Source organism: Trypanosoma conorhini, assembly GCF_003719485.1.
Source record: "Trypanosoma conorhini strain 025E chromosome Unknown Tco_14.4_contig_00187, whole genome shotgun sequence".
NCBI classification, from domain to species: domain Eukaryota; phylum Euglenozoa; class Kinetoplastea; order Trypanosomatida; family Trypanosomatidae; genus Trypanosoma; species Trypanosoma conorhini.
The window spans coordinates 15,275-25,997 of record NW_021704271.1 but is presented as its reverse complement, the minus strand read 5'-3'; the positions used below and the strand labels follow the sequence as shown (position 1 = coordinate 25,997).

General features: G+C 58.9%; 7 protein-coding genes across 7 annotated transcripts, besides 13 other annotated features; all 7 read left to right on the top strand.

Moving 5' to 3' along the window:
* Positions 1 to 88: 88 nt before the first annotated feature.
* Positions 89 to 153: a sequence feature (A-rich).
* A 39-nt stretch (positions 154 to 192) lies between these two features.
* Positions 193 to 220: a microsatellite.
* Positions 221 to 238: 18 nt separating this feature from the next.
* Tco025E_03904 (trypanin-like protein) lies at positions 239 to 1,624 on the top strand (the record flags this gene model as incomplete). Its single annotated transcript, XM_029370820.1, has 1 exon — positions 239 to 1,624. The coding sequence occupies one exon, from the start codon at positions 239 to 241 to the stop codon at positions 1,622 to 1,624; it is 1,386 nt and encodes a 461-aa protein (XP_029229121.1).
* Positions 1,625 to 1,986: 362 nt separating this feature from the next.
* Tco025E_03903 (rRNA processing protein) lies at positions 1,987 to 2,724 on the top strand (the record flags this gene model as incomplete). Its single annotated transcript, XM_029370819.1, has 1 exon — positions 1,987 to 2,724. The coding sequence occupies one exon, from the start codon at positions 1,987 to 1,989 to the stop codon at positions 2,722 to 2,724; it is 738 nt and encodes a 245-aa protein (XP_029229120.1).
* A 166-nt stretch (positions 2,725 to 2,890) lies between these two features.
* Positions 2,891 to 2,938: a microsatellite.
* A 135-nt stretch (positions 2,939 to 3,073) lies between these two features.
* Positions 3,074 to 3,139: a microsatellite.
* Positions 3,140 to 3,192: 53 nt separating this feature from the next.
* Positions 3,193 to 5,406, top strand: Tco025E_03902 (uncharacterized protein; the record flags this gene model as incomplete). Its single annotated transcript, XM_029370818.1, has 1 exon — positions 3,193 to 5,406. The coding sequence occupies one exon, from the start codon at positions 3,193 to 3,195 to the stop codon at positions 5,404 to 5,406; it is 2,214 nt and encodes a 737-aa protein (XP_029229119.1).
* Positions 5,407 to 5,531: 125 nt separating this feature from the next.
* Positions 5,532 to 5,564: a microsatellite.
* Positions 5,565 to 5,598: a microsatellite.
* Positions 5,599 to 5,617: a microsatellite.
* Positions 5,618 to 5,830: 213 nt separating this feature from the next.
* Positions 5,831 to 5,854: a microsatellite.
* Positions 5,855 to 6,507: 653 nt separating this feature from the next.
* On the top strand, positions 6,508 to 6,963 carry Tco025E_03901 (uncharacterized protein; the record flags this gene model as incomplete). Its single annotated transcript, XM_029370817.1, has 1 exon — positions 6,508 to 6,963. The coding sequence occupies one exon, from the start codon at positions 6,508 to 6,510 to the stop codon at positions 6,961 to 6,963; it is 456 nt and encodes a 151-aa protein (XP_029229118.1).
* Positions 6,964 to 7,144: 181 nt separating this feature from the next.
* Positions 7,145 to 7,169: a microsatellite.
* A 27-nt stretch (positions 7,170 to 7,196) lies between these two features.
* Positions 7,197 to 7,229: a microsatellite.
* An 86-nt stretch (positions 7,230 to 7,315) lies between these two features.
* Positions 7,316 to 7,355: a microsatellite.
* Positions 7,356 to 7,359: 4 nt separating this feature from the next.
* Tco025E_03900 (COP-coated vesicle membrane protein gp25L precursor) lies at positions 7,360 to 8,004 on the top strand (the record flags this gene model as incomplete). The annotated part of the gene is made up of 1 exon (XM_029370816.1): positions 7,360 to 8,004. The coding sequence occupies one exon, from the start codon at positions 7,360 to 7,362 to the stop codon at positions 8,002 to 8,004; it is 645 nt and encodes a 214-aa protein (XP_029229117.1).
* A 223-nt stretch (positions 8,005 to 8,227) lies between these two features.
* Positions 8,228 to 8,257: a microsatellite.
* A 380-nt stretch (positions 8,258 to 8,637) lies between these two features.
* Positions 8,638 to 10,032, top strand: Tco025E_03899 (uncharacterized protein; the record flags this gene model as incomplete). Its single annotated transcript, XM_029370815.1, has 1 exon — positions 8,638 to 10,032. One exon carries the CDS (start codon positions 8,638 to 8,640, stop codon positions 10,030 to 10,032), a length of 1,395 nt encoding a protein of 464 aa, XP_029229116.1.
* A 31-nt stretch (positions 10,033 to 10,063) lies between these two features.
* Positions 10,064 to 10,101: a sequence feature (G-rich).
* A 127-nt stretch (positions 10,102 to 10,228) lies between these two features.
* On the top strand, positions 10,229 to 10,723 carry Tco025E_03898 (60S ribosomal protein L5; the record flags this gene model as incomplete). Its single annotated transcript, XM_029370814.1, has 1 exon — positions 10,229 to 10,723. A coding segment is annotated over one exon (495 nt), but the record flags the coding sequence as incomplete, so codon positions are not given.

Below are 10,723 nucleotides of genomic sequence, written 5' to 3'. Positions count from 1 at the left end.
GTTTACTTATTTATTTCCGCCCTCACTTCTTTGACTCTCGCAGTTCCCTGCGGATGGCTCCTCCCCGTTTAGTTGCATCCGCGACTGTTTATTATTATTTTTTTTCTTTTCCTCTTTTCTTTTCGTTTTCTCTCTCTTTGCGCCTTTTCCCTTCAACCCCGGCCTTGGCACCCGCCGCCGGCATTTACCGCTTGTGTGTGTGTGTGTGTGTGGGGGGGTGCAGAGCCAAAGTGAGTGGATGCCGCCGAAGGGACGGGCAGCTGCCACGCGGCCAAAGGCGGCAGGGCCTGCCGATGCCGCAAAGAAAAAGAAGCCGAACGCCGCCGCGCCGGACGCCCCCCCGCCGCCGATACCCGACGGCCGAGAGTTGTGGCTTGCGACGGACGCCCTGCAAAAGACCAAGGCGCTGCGCAACTACTTTCAGCTGGAGCGCGACAGAATCATTTCCTTCTGGGAGGTGAGTAAGAAGGAGCTGGAGGAGCTCAGGACGGAGCTGCGGCGGCGCGAGGACGAAAAGGCCGAGGCCGCGGAGCGCCAAGAGGTAGAGACGAAGGTGTTCAAGCAAAAAATCCGGCACATGATGTACGAGCACCAACTCCAAATCTCCGAGATGACCGGCGAGGCGGAGCGGACGTTGGCCATACGGGAGGAGGAGTACCGCCAGAAGGAGCGGAACGCCGGGAGCGAGATTCGGGACGCCAAGTTGATGCTGCAGGCGCAGGAGAACGAGCACCGCGATATGACCGCGGCCCTCACCCTCTCGCACGACCAGGACATCGCGGAGCAGCAGCTTGCCTTTGAGCGCAAAAACAAGGAGATGCATCTCATGTACGAAAAGAAAATGAGAGACTTACGCGAGGAGATGGACCAGCGTCGCCGCGAGGAGATCAGCCTAATAGAGCGGCGCAAGAGCGATCACATTGCCGAGCTCCGCGAGATGCATGAGCGCACCTTTAGGGAGATGAAGGAGTACTACAGTGAGATCACTTCAAACAACCTAGAAACCATCCGCACCCTCAAGGATGAGGTGTACGCCAGGAAGCGCACGGAGGCGCACAACGAGCGGACAATGATGGATGTGGCGCAGCGGAACAAGAAGCTCACGGAGCCGTTAGCGAAGCTGCAGCGGCAGAAGCGCGAGCTGGAGCAGGACCTTATCAACTACGCTAGTGACAAGGAGAAGCTTCGGGAAATGAAGACGGAGGTGCGAGAGCGCGACCAGGAGCTGCGCACACTGTTGTGGGAGCACGAGGTTCTTTCGCAGCGTTTCGTCAAACTAGAAGAGGATCGCGACATCATTCTCAACAAGTACAACAAAATGTTGCAGGAAATTCAGCAAAAGGCAATCTTCCGGCGGGTTCTTATTCAAAACAAATTGGAACTTGTGGAGTCGCAGCTGGAGGGGCGCGATGCTCGTCTAACGGAGTTGTTGAAGAGGGCCAACATCGACCCTGAGGGCATAAGCGAAATTGAACACAGAGTGCGTGACTTGTCCTTGGAGAAGGACACCATGATTGGCGACCTCCAGCACCTCATTGCCCAGTTGACTGCGCGGCAGCAGGTGATAGTGTCCACGTATGAGGCATACTTGAGGGGAAACGGCATATCCGGCGTAAGAGGGTAGCGCACTGCTGTTTCCGCGCAAATGTAAAAGTGGCCTTGCGGCTCTTGAATGTATTTTTTTGTCTCGTTTGCTGCCTTTTTTTTGTTGTTGTTGGTTCCTCTGTGACTCCCCCAATGCACTTCCTCTCCTCTCAAAGAGGGCTGTGGGAGAGGCGCATGCGCGTTGGAGTCTAGGCGACTCTGTGACTCGCTCGCTCGCTCTCTCTCGGTTTGTGTTTGGTACACCGAAGCCGTGCCAATGATTGCAGCGCCGTAGAAAACTCTTCTGTTGGTTTCTCCCCATTTTTTTTTTTTGCTGCCTCACCCACGTGACTCCTGTGTGCCGCCGCCGCTGTTGTTATTGTGTACTGGTAAGGGAGAGCAATGCCTGTGTACGAGGTGGCAGCCAGGAAGAGGCGTCCTGCGGTCGTCAGGTCAAACGGCGCGCCAAAGCAGGGGGCAGCTGCGAGGGCGGCCGCGAGGAGTAAAGCTAAAGTTGTCTCTAATGATAAAAAGGAAAATAATGCGGAGGATGAAAAGCCTGCGGCCATGGAATTCAGTGAGCCGGCGCAGTGGGTAGAACGCATGGCACTGACATCGACAAAGTCGTTGCCAGCGGACCTCAACGCCGACGATGACCCAAAGCGTGAGGAGGTCTTTCTCCATCAGGCCCTGTTGTCCGTTTCGCGTGGGCTCTCCCTCTTGGAGGAGGCGGGTGTGCCGTGGAAGCGCCCCGCCGACTACTATGCGGAGATGTTTAAGGACGACGTGCAGATGAGTCGCATTGCGGCGGCGATTGAGAGCTCCAAGGCCCGCATCGAGACCCAGGCCCACCGGCGTGCCATGAAGGACCAGAAGAAGTACGGTAAGGAGGTGCAGGCGGAGGTGCTGCGCCAGCGGGCCAAGTATAAGCGGGACATGGGCGAACGCCTCACTGAGTGGCGGCGCAAGCGGAAGGGCAACGAAGAGTTGCGCGACATCCTGAACGACGATGAGGCTGCGGGAGGCGGAGGTGGGCGTTCTTCTCAGCGCGCGAGGGCTCCAAAGCAGAAGGGCCTGCGCCCTGGCGGCGGCGGCGGCGGCAAAAAGCGCCCTGGGAAGAACGCCCGCCGTCGGCGGTAAACGAGGGACCGAGAGCGAGGGAGGGAGTGTGTGTGTGTGTGGGAGTGGCAGTGGCAGTGAGCCCCCGCCCTGCCCTTCGCTCCGGGTCCGTCACGTAGTGCCTCGGTTAAGAGAAGCGCCGCTCGTTGCAGTGCGGCAATGCGCTGCCATCGCCGTTGCTGCTACTTTTTTTTTATTATTATTGTCGTTGTTGTTGTTTTCGCCTTGTATTTTTCGCGCCTCTCGCGCCTTGGCTCCCCTCCTCAACCCGCTCCCCTCGGCGGCAGCGGGAGAAGACACTTTTTTTCGCCCACCCGCTTTCGCCTCCTCTCTTCCCCCTGCCCCCCCTCCTCAACGTCAGTTTCTCTTCAATCAAAACCAAAACCCAAACAGAAAAACAAAAAAAAAACAAAAAAAACAAACCAAAACAAAAACCCAGAGTAATACGGCAGCAAACGTCGAAATAAATTGCGACGGGCGCATTTTGTAATGTCGTCCAAGTGGCTCCCAGACTTTGTTCTTCAACGCGGTCGCGAGAGCACAAGCTACAGCTCCACTCGCGGGAAGGTTTCCAACCCGTTTGACTTGGTTACCGAGGACGCGTGCATCATAACATTGGAGCGAACGTGCCGCCACCGCACTAAGGTGCTCGCCGTCCGCGAGCGGATACATAAAAAGTTTCGTGGATTTGCTGATAATGTGGAATCTGAGTTTGTTCTCAAATCTTCCCTCACACAGGTGGGCGTCAACGCGGAGAATATTGAAGTTACGCTCGACCGGCATGCGTTGCGGGCCGAGATTCGCATGGACTTGGTCGCCTTGGCGCCCCTCGCCGTGCTTATGCTGGATTACATCCTGCAAGGCGCGTATATTGGAAAACTCTTCGCAGTGGAGGGGGTTCGAAGAGTGCGGGACGTAAGCTATATCAACCGCCTCCTGTACGCCCTGGATCAGGCGGGTAACTTTCTCCTCAACTACGGTGACTCTGCGGAGCCAAACTGGGAGCTAAAGGTGGTGGATGGTCGCGTGGTGGCGTTTCTGCCCATTCTTGACGGCACCTTCGCCTACAATGGTGAGGTGCATGGCCTGCTGCCGACCATAGGGGCCGCATTAAGTAAACGAACACGCTATAAGGAACTCCTTCGCCTGCACCAGGAGTTTCGCCCGAACCACACACGTGTGGCTACGGCAGGGGGAATTCTACTGGTGCGTGGCTATGCACTGCATCTTCGGACATTGTTTGGACGCGTGGTGGACGAATTCCTCCCCCCTGGCCTGAAGTCGATGAGTTCACGCGTCATTGAGCCTGACTCAAGCTCCAGCCAAAAGCTGCGGGAGCGGACCTTTGTTTTCCACGGGGACTCCACCGTGGAGCTAACGCATGTTCCCATTGAATTTTTTACTCTGGAGTCCTACCGCGAGCACGTCCCCTTTTCGTTGCGAAAGACGCTCTCGCAGCGGTGTGCATCTAAGGCAGACATCCTTTCCGTCTTTAAGACGGCCCCCAAGGGAAGCGAATGCTGTTGCACGTATATCTGTAAGGGTGGCCAGTTTAATGAGCTGACCTCAGAGGACTGGGTCTCAGCGGACCCCAAGTTGCTGCCGTACGTCGGCTACGACGATCCCGAGCGCCAGCAAGAGCTCGCCCAGCAAGCCGTCTACCAGGAATGCGAATACAGCATCCTCTCCGCCATCGCAGCTGGGGATATAACAAGCGATGGTGTCCTCTTGACCCGCTACTTTCCCTCTCCGTGCCTAAAGTCCTTGATTTTGTCCTGCACTGTCGGAAGGAAGGTGCGGGCCATCTTCTTTGCGAGGGCCTCACGGCATCACGGGGAGTTCTTTAGCCAAGAGGACAGTGGGCTTCTGTGTGACCTCAACACATTTGGGATCGCCGTCTTCTACGTGGATGAGGCGCACGGCGACATTTACCAATTTATCCGGCGCCAGGACCGTGATTCCGGGGTTTTTGTGCCAGTGGAGCGGCGACAGGAGTACCTGCTTGCCACCTTCTTTGGCGTCTACGGCTCCAACATGGTGGAGGGCGACTTTGAGGCGGAGCTGGGGTTCCTCCTCAACTGCATTTTGCAGCTGCGGCACTACTGCAACCACCCCCTGCTGAACCCCAACAAGACGCTGGCGCTCGTCACGGGCGGCGGCCCTGGCGCGATGGAGGTGGGCAATCGTGTTGCCAAGTCGCTGGGCATCTTGTCCTGCGGCCTGTTTGTTGACTTCGGCACCCTCTCTCACAGCCCCGGGGCGACAATTAACGAGCAGAAGAAGAACCCGTACATTGACGCCTTCATGACGTACCGCTCAAACAAGCTGGTGGAGCGTCAGTCGGACTTTAACTTGGACTTCCCCATTTTTCTCACCGGAGGCATCGGCACGGACTTTGAGTACGCCCTTGAAGAGGTCCGTCGGAAGGTGGGGGCCGTGCCCCCGAACCCCATCCTTCTCTTTGGGTCGGTGGGGGAATACACGAACAAGATCACCGGACGCTACCGAGAAAATCTGCGAGCCGGGACCATCAAGGGATCGGAGTGGATCTGCTCTGTTCCGTGGCTCGTGACAACGGGGGCAGAGGCATGCGAGGTTTATCGACGCTTTTTTAACGGTCAACTTCCTGTGGGACCCAAGGCCCCCCTCAACGACCGTGGTTTTGTTCTGGCTTCTGAGTACTTTGCGGAGCACTCCATGTAGACTAGGGTGTAGATGTCTATGTGTATAGATGCTGCAAACCAACGCAACCGGTTCTTTACTGACGCCTACGCTTTGCCTGACTAATTCTTCTTGTTGAGTGGGATGAGACACGCCGATACACACACATATATATATATATATATCTGTATATATATATACACGCACGCACGCACGCACGCACGCACGCACGCATTTATTTATATATGTATATCCTGCGGAGAGAGGGAGTGGAGGGGAGGGTGCGGTGGAAGATGAATTTAGTCATTGCTTTTCTGTTCTTTTTTGTATGGATTATTTTTCCATCTATTCCTCCTTGAGGTGGCTAAATGCGCAGTGGTTCTACTAACGTACGCCGCCACCCCGCCTCTGTATGTACGTGTGGGTGTGTGCGTCCCTTCACGGCGCTGCATCCTTTTGTTTCTCTTTTGTTGGTTGGTTGGTTGGGTTGCCTGTCGCTTTCTCTCGCTAATTTCGGTAGCAACTTTTGGGAGAAGCGCGGGCGGTGAGGAGTTGTCCATCGTTCTCTCTCTCCTTGGAGCACTTTAATGCCCCCCCTTTTTTCCTCGGCCTAGCTGCGGTGGGGCCCGTGAACGGGCCTTGGCTGAGCCGCAGGAAAAGTGGGGCGAAACTGTTTCCATTTGCCCTCCCACAACACCCCCCGCCGCCCCCTCCCCGTCGGGCCCGCCTCGCTGCCGTTTTTTTTTCTTCTCTTGGGCCGTTGAGGAGAGGCGCGGGTGGGCGGGTGTCCGACGGAGCCGCCCGTTTTTTTTTGTAAAAGTCACGCGCGTGCGTAGAAAGCCTGAAATTCGCGTATATACAAGCCGTTTTTTGTGTATCTTTTTTTTTATATTTGCGTTGCCTGTTTTAAAACTGCGTCAGCGGCCGCTGGTGCGCTGGCCAGCCTCACTTGGGCCGCTTCCGCTCTCTGCCTGTCTCCGCGCCTATTGCCGCTGCCGCGCGCGCGCGGGGTGGTGGTGGTTCGTGCTGGCGCCCACCGGCTTTTTCTTCCACTTCCGTTGCTTTTGCTTCGCTAGCGTCGGGCGTCGCCCCTCTGCTTCTCTCCCCCCGCTCGCCGCCGTGCCGTCCCGCAGCTGGCGGGAAATGAAGCACTTCCGCGGGTGGCTCGTCGTGTGCCTCGTGTCGGCGGCCCTCTTTATGCTGGTCGACATTCCGGTGGCGCAGCAGCAAAACCTGCGCACCCGCACGATATTTGTCGCCGTCATGACCCCCGCGGTGTGGGCCCTCTACCTCGTGCTGCTCTACGTCTTCCTGCACAGGCCGCTGCAGCGCAGCACGGGGGTGTACCGAAAAGGCGCCGCCTGTCGCCGCGGCGCGAGCGACGACGGTGTCTTTCTCTGGTTCAAGGAGCAGCACAAACTCAACGCGGTCCTCGTCAGGCTGCAGTCTGAGACGGAGAGCGTGGAGCGGCTCTCCTCGGGCCGGCAGCCGGCCTCTCCAGTCGGTCGCAACTCGCCGACGCTGTCGCTCGTCAGGGGCGCTGCAGCGGCACCCACGGGGGGCAGCCCGATCTTGGCGCCACCCAACGGTGCCTTGTGAGGCGTTTGCAGGCACCGACGTGGTGCGTAGCTGCGGCCGGTTGCTACACCCACTTCTTTTTCCTCTCTTCATCCTCTTCTTTGACGTTCTGTGGCTCCTTCGTCGCACACGGCTGCGCGCTGCCGTACTCGCTGTCTTGCCTCCTCGCCGCCGCGGGTGTGGCTGCCGCCCTCTCGTTCCCCTTCTTATTGCTCTTCTTCTTCTTCGTGGCGTCCCCGCTGGCCGGTTTGCCGGGCGCGCGGCGGCGGCGGCGACGACGACGCGGCAGGTGTGAAAGGGAGCAGCAGGGAACGGAAAGGGTGCAAGGGGAAGTGGACAGGTAGACAAGCGACAAGGCGGCAAGGTCAAACACAGGAACACAAAAAGGAAAAGGAAAGAAAAAAAGGAAGAGGGCGAATGCGCCGCGGTGTGCGGATCTTTCTTTTGGGTGTCGCCCTGGCACTCTGGTGCTGTGCGCTGCACGCCCACGCCTTCGCCTTCGACCTGCCGGCCACGAAACACCGGTGCTTCGTGGAGGAGGTGCCGAGCAGCACAGAGCTGCGCATCTCCTTCGCGGCGCTGCCGGGGTACGCGCAGTTCCTGGACGTCGTCGTGACGGGCCCCGAGGGCCACGTCTACTACTCCGCCACCGCGCAGGACCGTGGCAACTTCCACGAGGTAATTGCCGGGGGCGGGGACTTCACGGTCTGCTTTCACTCCCGGCTGGCGCAGGGGGTGAGGTACGCCGAGGGGATGAAGCGCAGCATTAGCGTGGACATTCACACCGGAAGCGAAAACAACGACTACTCGAAGCTGGCCACCAAAGAGAAGCTGCGGCCGATTGAGGTCGAGCTGCGCGTGCTGGAGGACGCGGTGCGCTCCATCCACTCCGAGTACCTCTACTACAAGGAAAAGGAGGCGGAGATGCGCAACGCTAATGAGGCGATGACGGTCAAGGTGACGTGGTTTACCGGCTTCATCATCCTCATCTTTGTCCTATTCTCCATGTGGGAGCTGCGCCACCTGAAGTCGTACTTCCGGAAGAAGCGCCTGATTGATTGAGGTGTGCGTGGCGCGGACAACGTGCGGTGGGTGGAACCTGCGAGCGCAGGCACCCGTTAGGTAGCAGCCAAAGGAATCGCTGCTGCTGCTTCCACGCTTTCCCTTTACTTCAGCGGGCATTGAGACGGCGATGTCTAAGAAGCCGCAGAGGAAGGAGTAGGGGGCGGCAGAAAGGAGGGGGAAAAAAAGAGGAAAAAAGGAAGTAAAACGCCATATTTGTGTTTGCTCCTTCTACTGCTGCTGCTGCTGCTGCACAATCTCAACCACAAGCCGCCTGCGGCGGTGGTGGCTCGCAATTTGTTCATCGGTCTGGCGCGTCTGCGTTATAGTTGTGCCGCATGCACCGTCGCCCACCGTCAGCGATGCCCCCCTCCCCTCCTCTCTCTCTCTCTCCCCACACACACACATATAAACTCTTATTCTAGTAGCCCTCTACCAATCTTTCCTTATTTGCATCTCGTGTTGCTGCGGCGTAGCCACGGCGCTGACTACTCACCGGGTCGTAGCTGCGCAGCTGCCGACGCTGGGGCCCACCTTGGCTCTACGCGAAGCCGCCCCACGTAGTTGCATGCGCCTGCACGCAAAACAGTTGCCTTCGGTTCTGATTCTGCGTGGGGCCTGCAAAAGCTGAAGATGGCGGGCGTACTTGGCGCAGAGGCAGTGACGGAGCTTGATAAAATTCGGTGCATCGCCAAGGCGCTGGGAGACGCCCGACGCTCTGCGCACGCCTCCTTTAGCCCCGGCGAGGGCACTATTGCGCTGTCGCAGGAGTCTGCCGAGGACACCGCGGCCGTCCTACGCGATGTAGGGGCGGAGCTGGCTGCCGCTGCGGAGGGGCTCGCCACCGCCGTTGAGGCTCAACTGGCCGAGTTTTTCAACTACATGAGGGAGAAGGAGGCTTCGGCCGTCGTCGCGGTGCTGCGCACCCGCAGCGTTGTGCCGGACGGCTTTAAACTAGTGCTTCAGGAGGATTTCCAGGCGGCATGTGCCACGGCCTCGTCGTGCAGCTGCGAGGCGCCTCAAACGTCTGCTGGTAACTTGCCGCAAAACATCACGTCGCCGACTAGCCAGCGGCCACAGCTGCGTGCGGCGGCCTCCTCGCTGCAGACATGTTTATTTCTAATGCTGGAGGCGCTGCTTGCGCGCGTCAGAGCCACCCGCGCAGCGGTGTATCTTGAGGACTCCCCCGAAAACCCTCACGTGCTCTGCCGCGTGGCGCAGATCTGCGCCGAAGACACTCTGCCGCTTGAGGTCAGCTGCACCAGCAACAACATGCTTGTCACCGCCGTGCGGGGGGGGATGGCCATAAACTTCGACAACGGCGGCACGCCCCCTGACAACGACGGCAGTAAGTCCCCGCACCGCGTTGAAGAAAAAGTGCGTCGCCTCTTGCGGGTGCGAAGCGGCATCATCGTGCCCATCGGTAACTACGGCTGCGCCTTGGTGGCCGAGAAGGCGGCCGGGGAGCCGCAGCTTTTTACGCCGTTTGACGAGTACCAAGTCTGGGCCCTTGCCAGCCTCTGCGAGGGCATCTTCCCGCGGTACGCGCGCGAGGCCTTTGTGAAGATGCCGTGGCGCCCAGCCGTGGGAGAGCTGCGCCAGTGCACCTGCCTTCCGCCCCTCCCCAGGCCGCGCCGATGTGGAGACCCGCCGCGGCCAGTTGCGGCCGCCTCCGCCGCGCCCTCCCTGGAGACGCTGCCGTCCGTGCCGAAGAGGCTCACCGTGCTTCGCGCCTCCGGCAACAAGGTGAGCATCATCGAGGACCCCGCAGGCCTCCCGCGAGTCCACCTGACGTTTGAAGGCCTCTTCCAAGAGGCGGCTGAGTACGTCAGAAACATCGAGGAGCTCTGGCACAAGGCGGTGGATGAGGTGAATCAGCTAAAGATTTGCCTGGACGAGCAGGTCCACAGTCTGGACGCCAAAACGCATCAAATCATCGGGCTGGAGGGGGAGGTGCGCCGCCTCAACGGGCACCTTCTCAGCCTTCGGGGCACAGTGACATCCTCAAAGCGCGGAAATGTAACTTAGCTTCGTTTTCTCCTCCTTTCTGGGCTTGCATCCCTTCCGCGTTCGCTTCGCCCTTTTCCCCTTTCCCCTGGTGCCACATTTAACTTATGTCCTTCGTTTTTTTTCCTTCGTTTCTCATATTTGTCGTTTCATCGATGTCATGCTTCCACGTTCTTTTCCTTTTTTTTATGCTTCTCCAGGGACTTTCGTTAACAGCATGCCATTCGTGAAGGTTGTGAAGAACAAGGCGTACTTCAAGCGCTTCCAGGTGAAGTACCGCCGCCGCCGCGAGGGCAAGACGGACTACCAGGCGCGGCGCCAGATGGTGCTGCAGGACAAGACCAAGTTCGGGACGCCCAAGTACCGCCTGGTGGTGCGCATCACGAACCGCGACATCATTGCGCAGGTTGTGCTCGCGAAGGTTGTGGGCGACGAGGTTGTGATGGCGGCGTACTCGCACGAGCTCCCGCAGTTCGGGATCGAGCACGGCCTGACGAACTACGCGGCGGCGTACGCGACCGGCCTGCTGCTGGCGCGCCGCATGCTGACGAAGCTCGGCCTCGCCGGCAAGTTCGAGGGGGCGAAGGAGGCGGACGGCTCCTACTCGGCGGTGCGGACGAAGTCCGACGACCAGGGCGACGACGAGGCGCGCTTCCCCTTTAAGGCGATCCTCGACGTCGGCCTTGCCCGCACGACGACCGGCGCCCGCGTC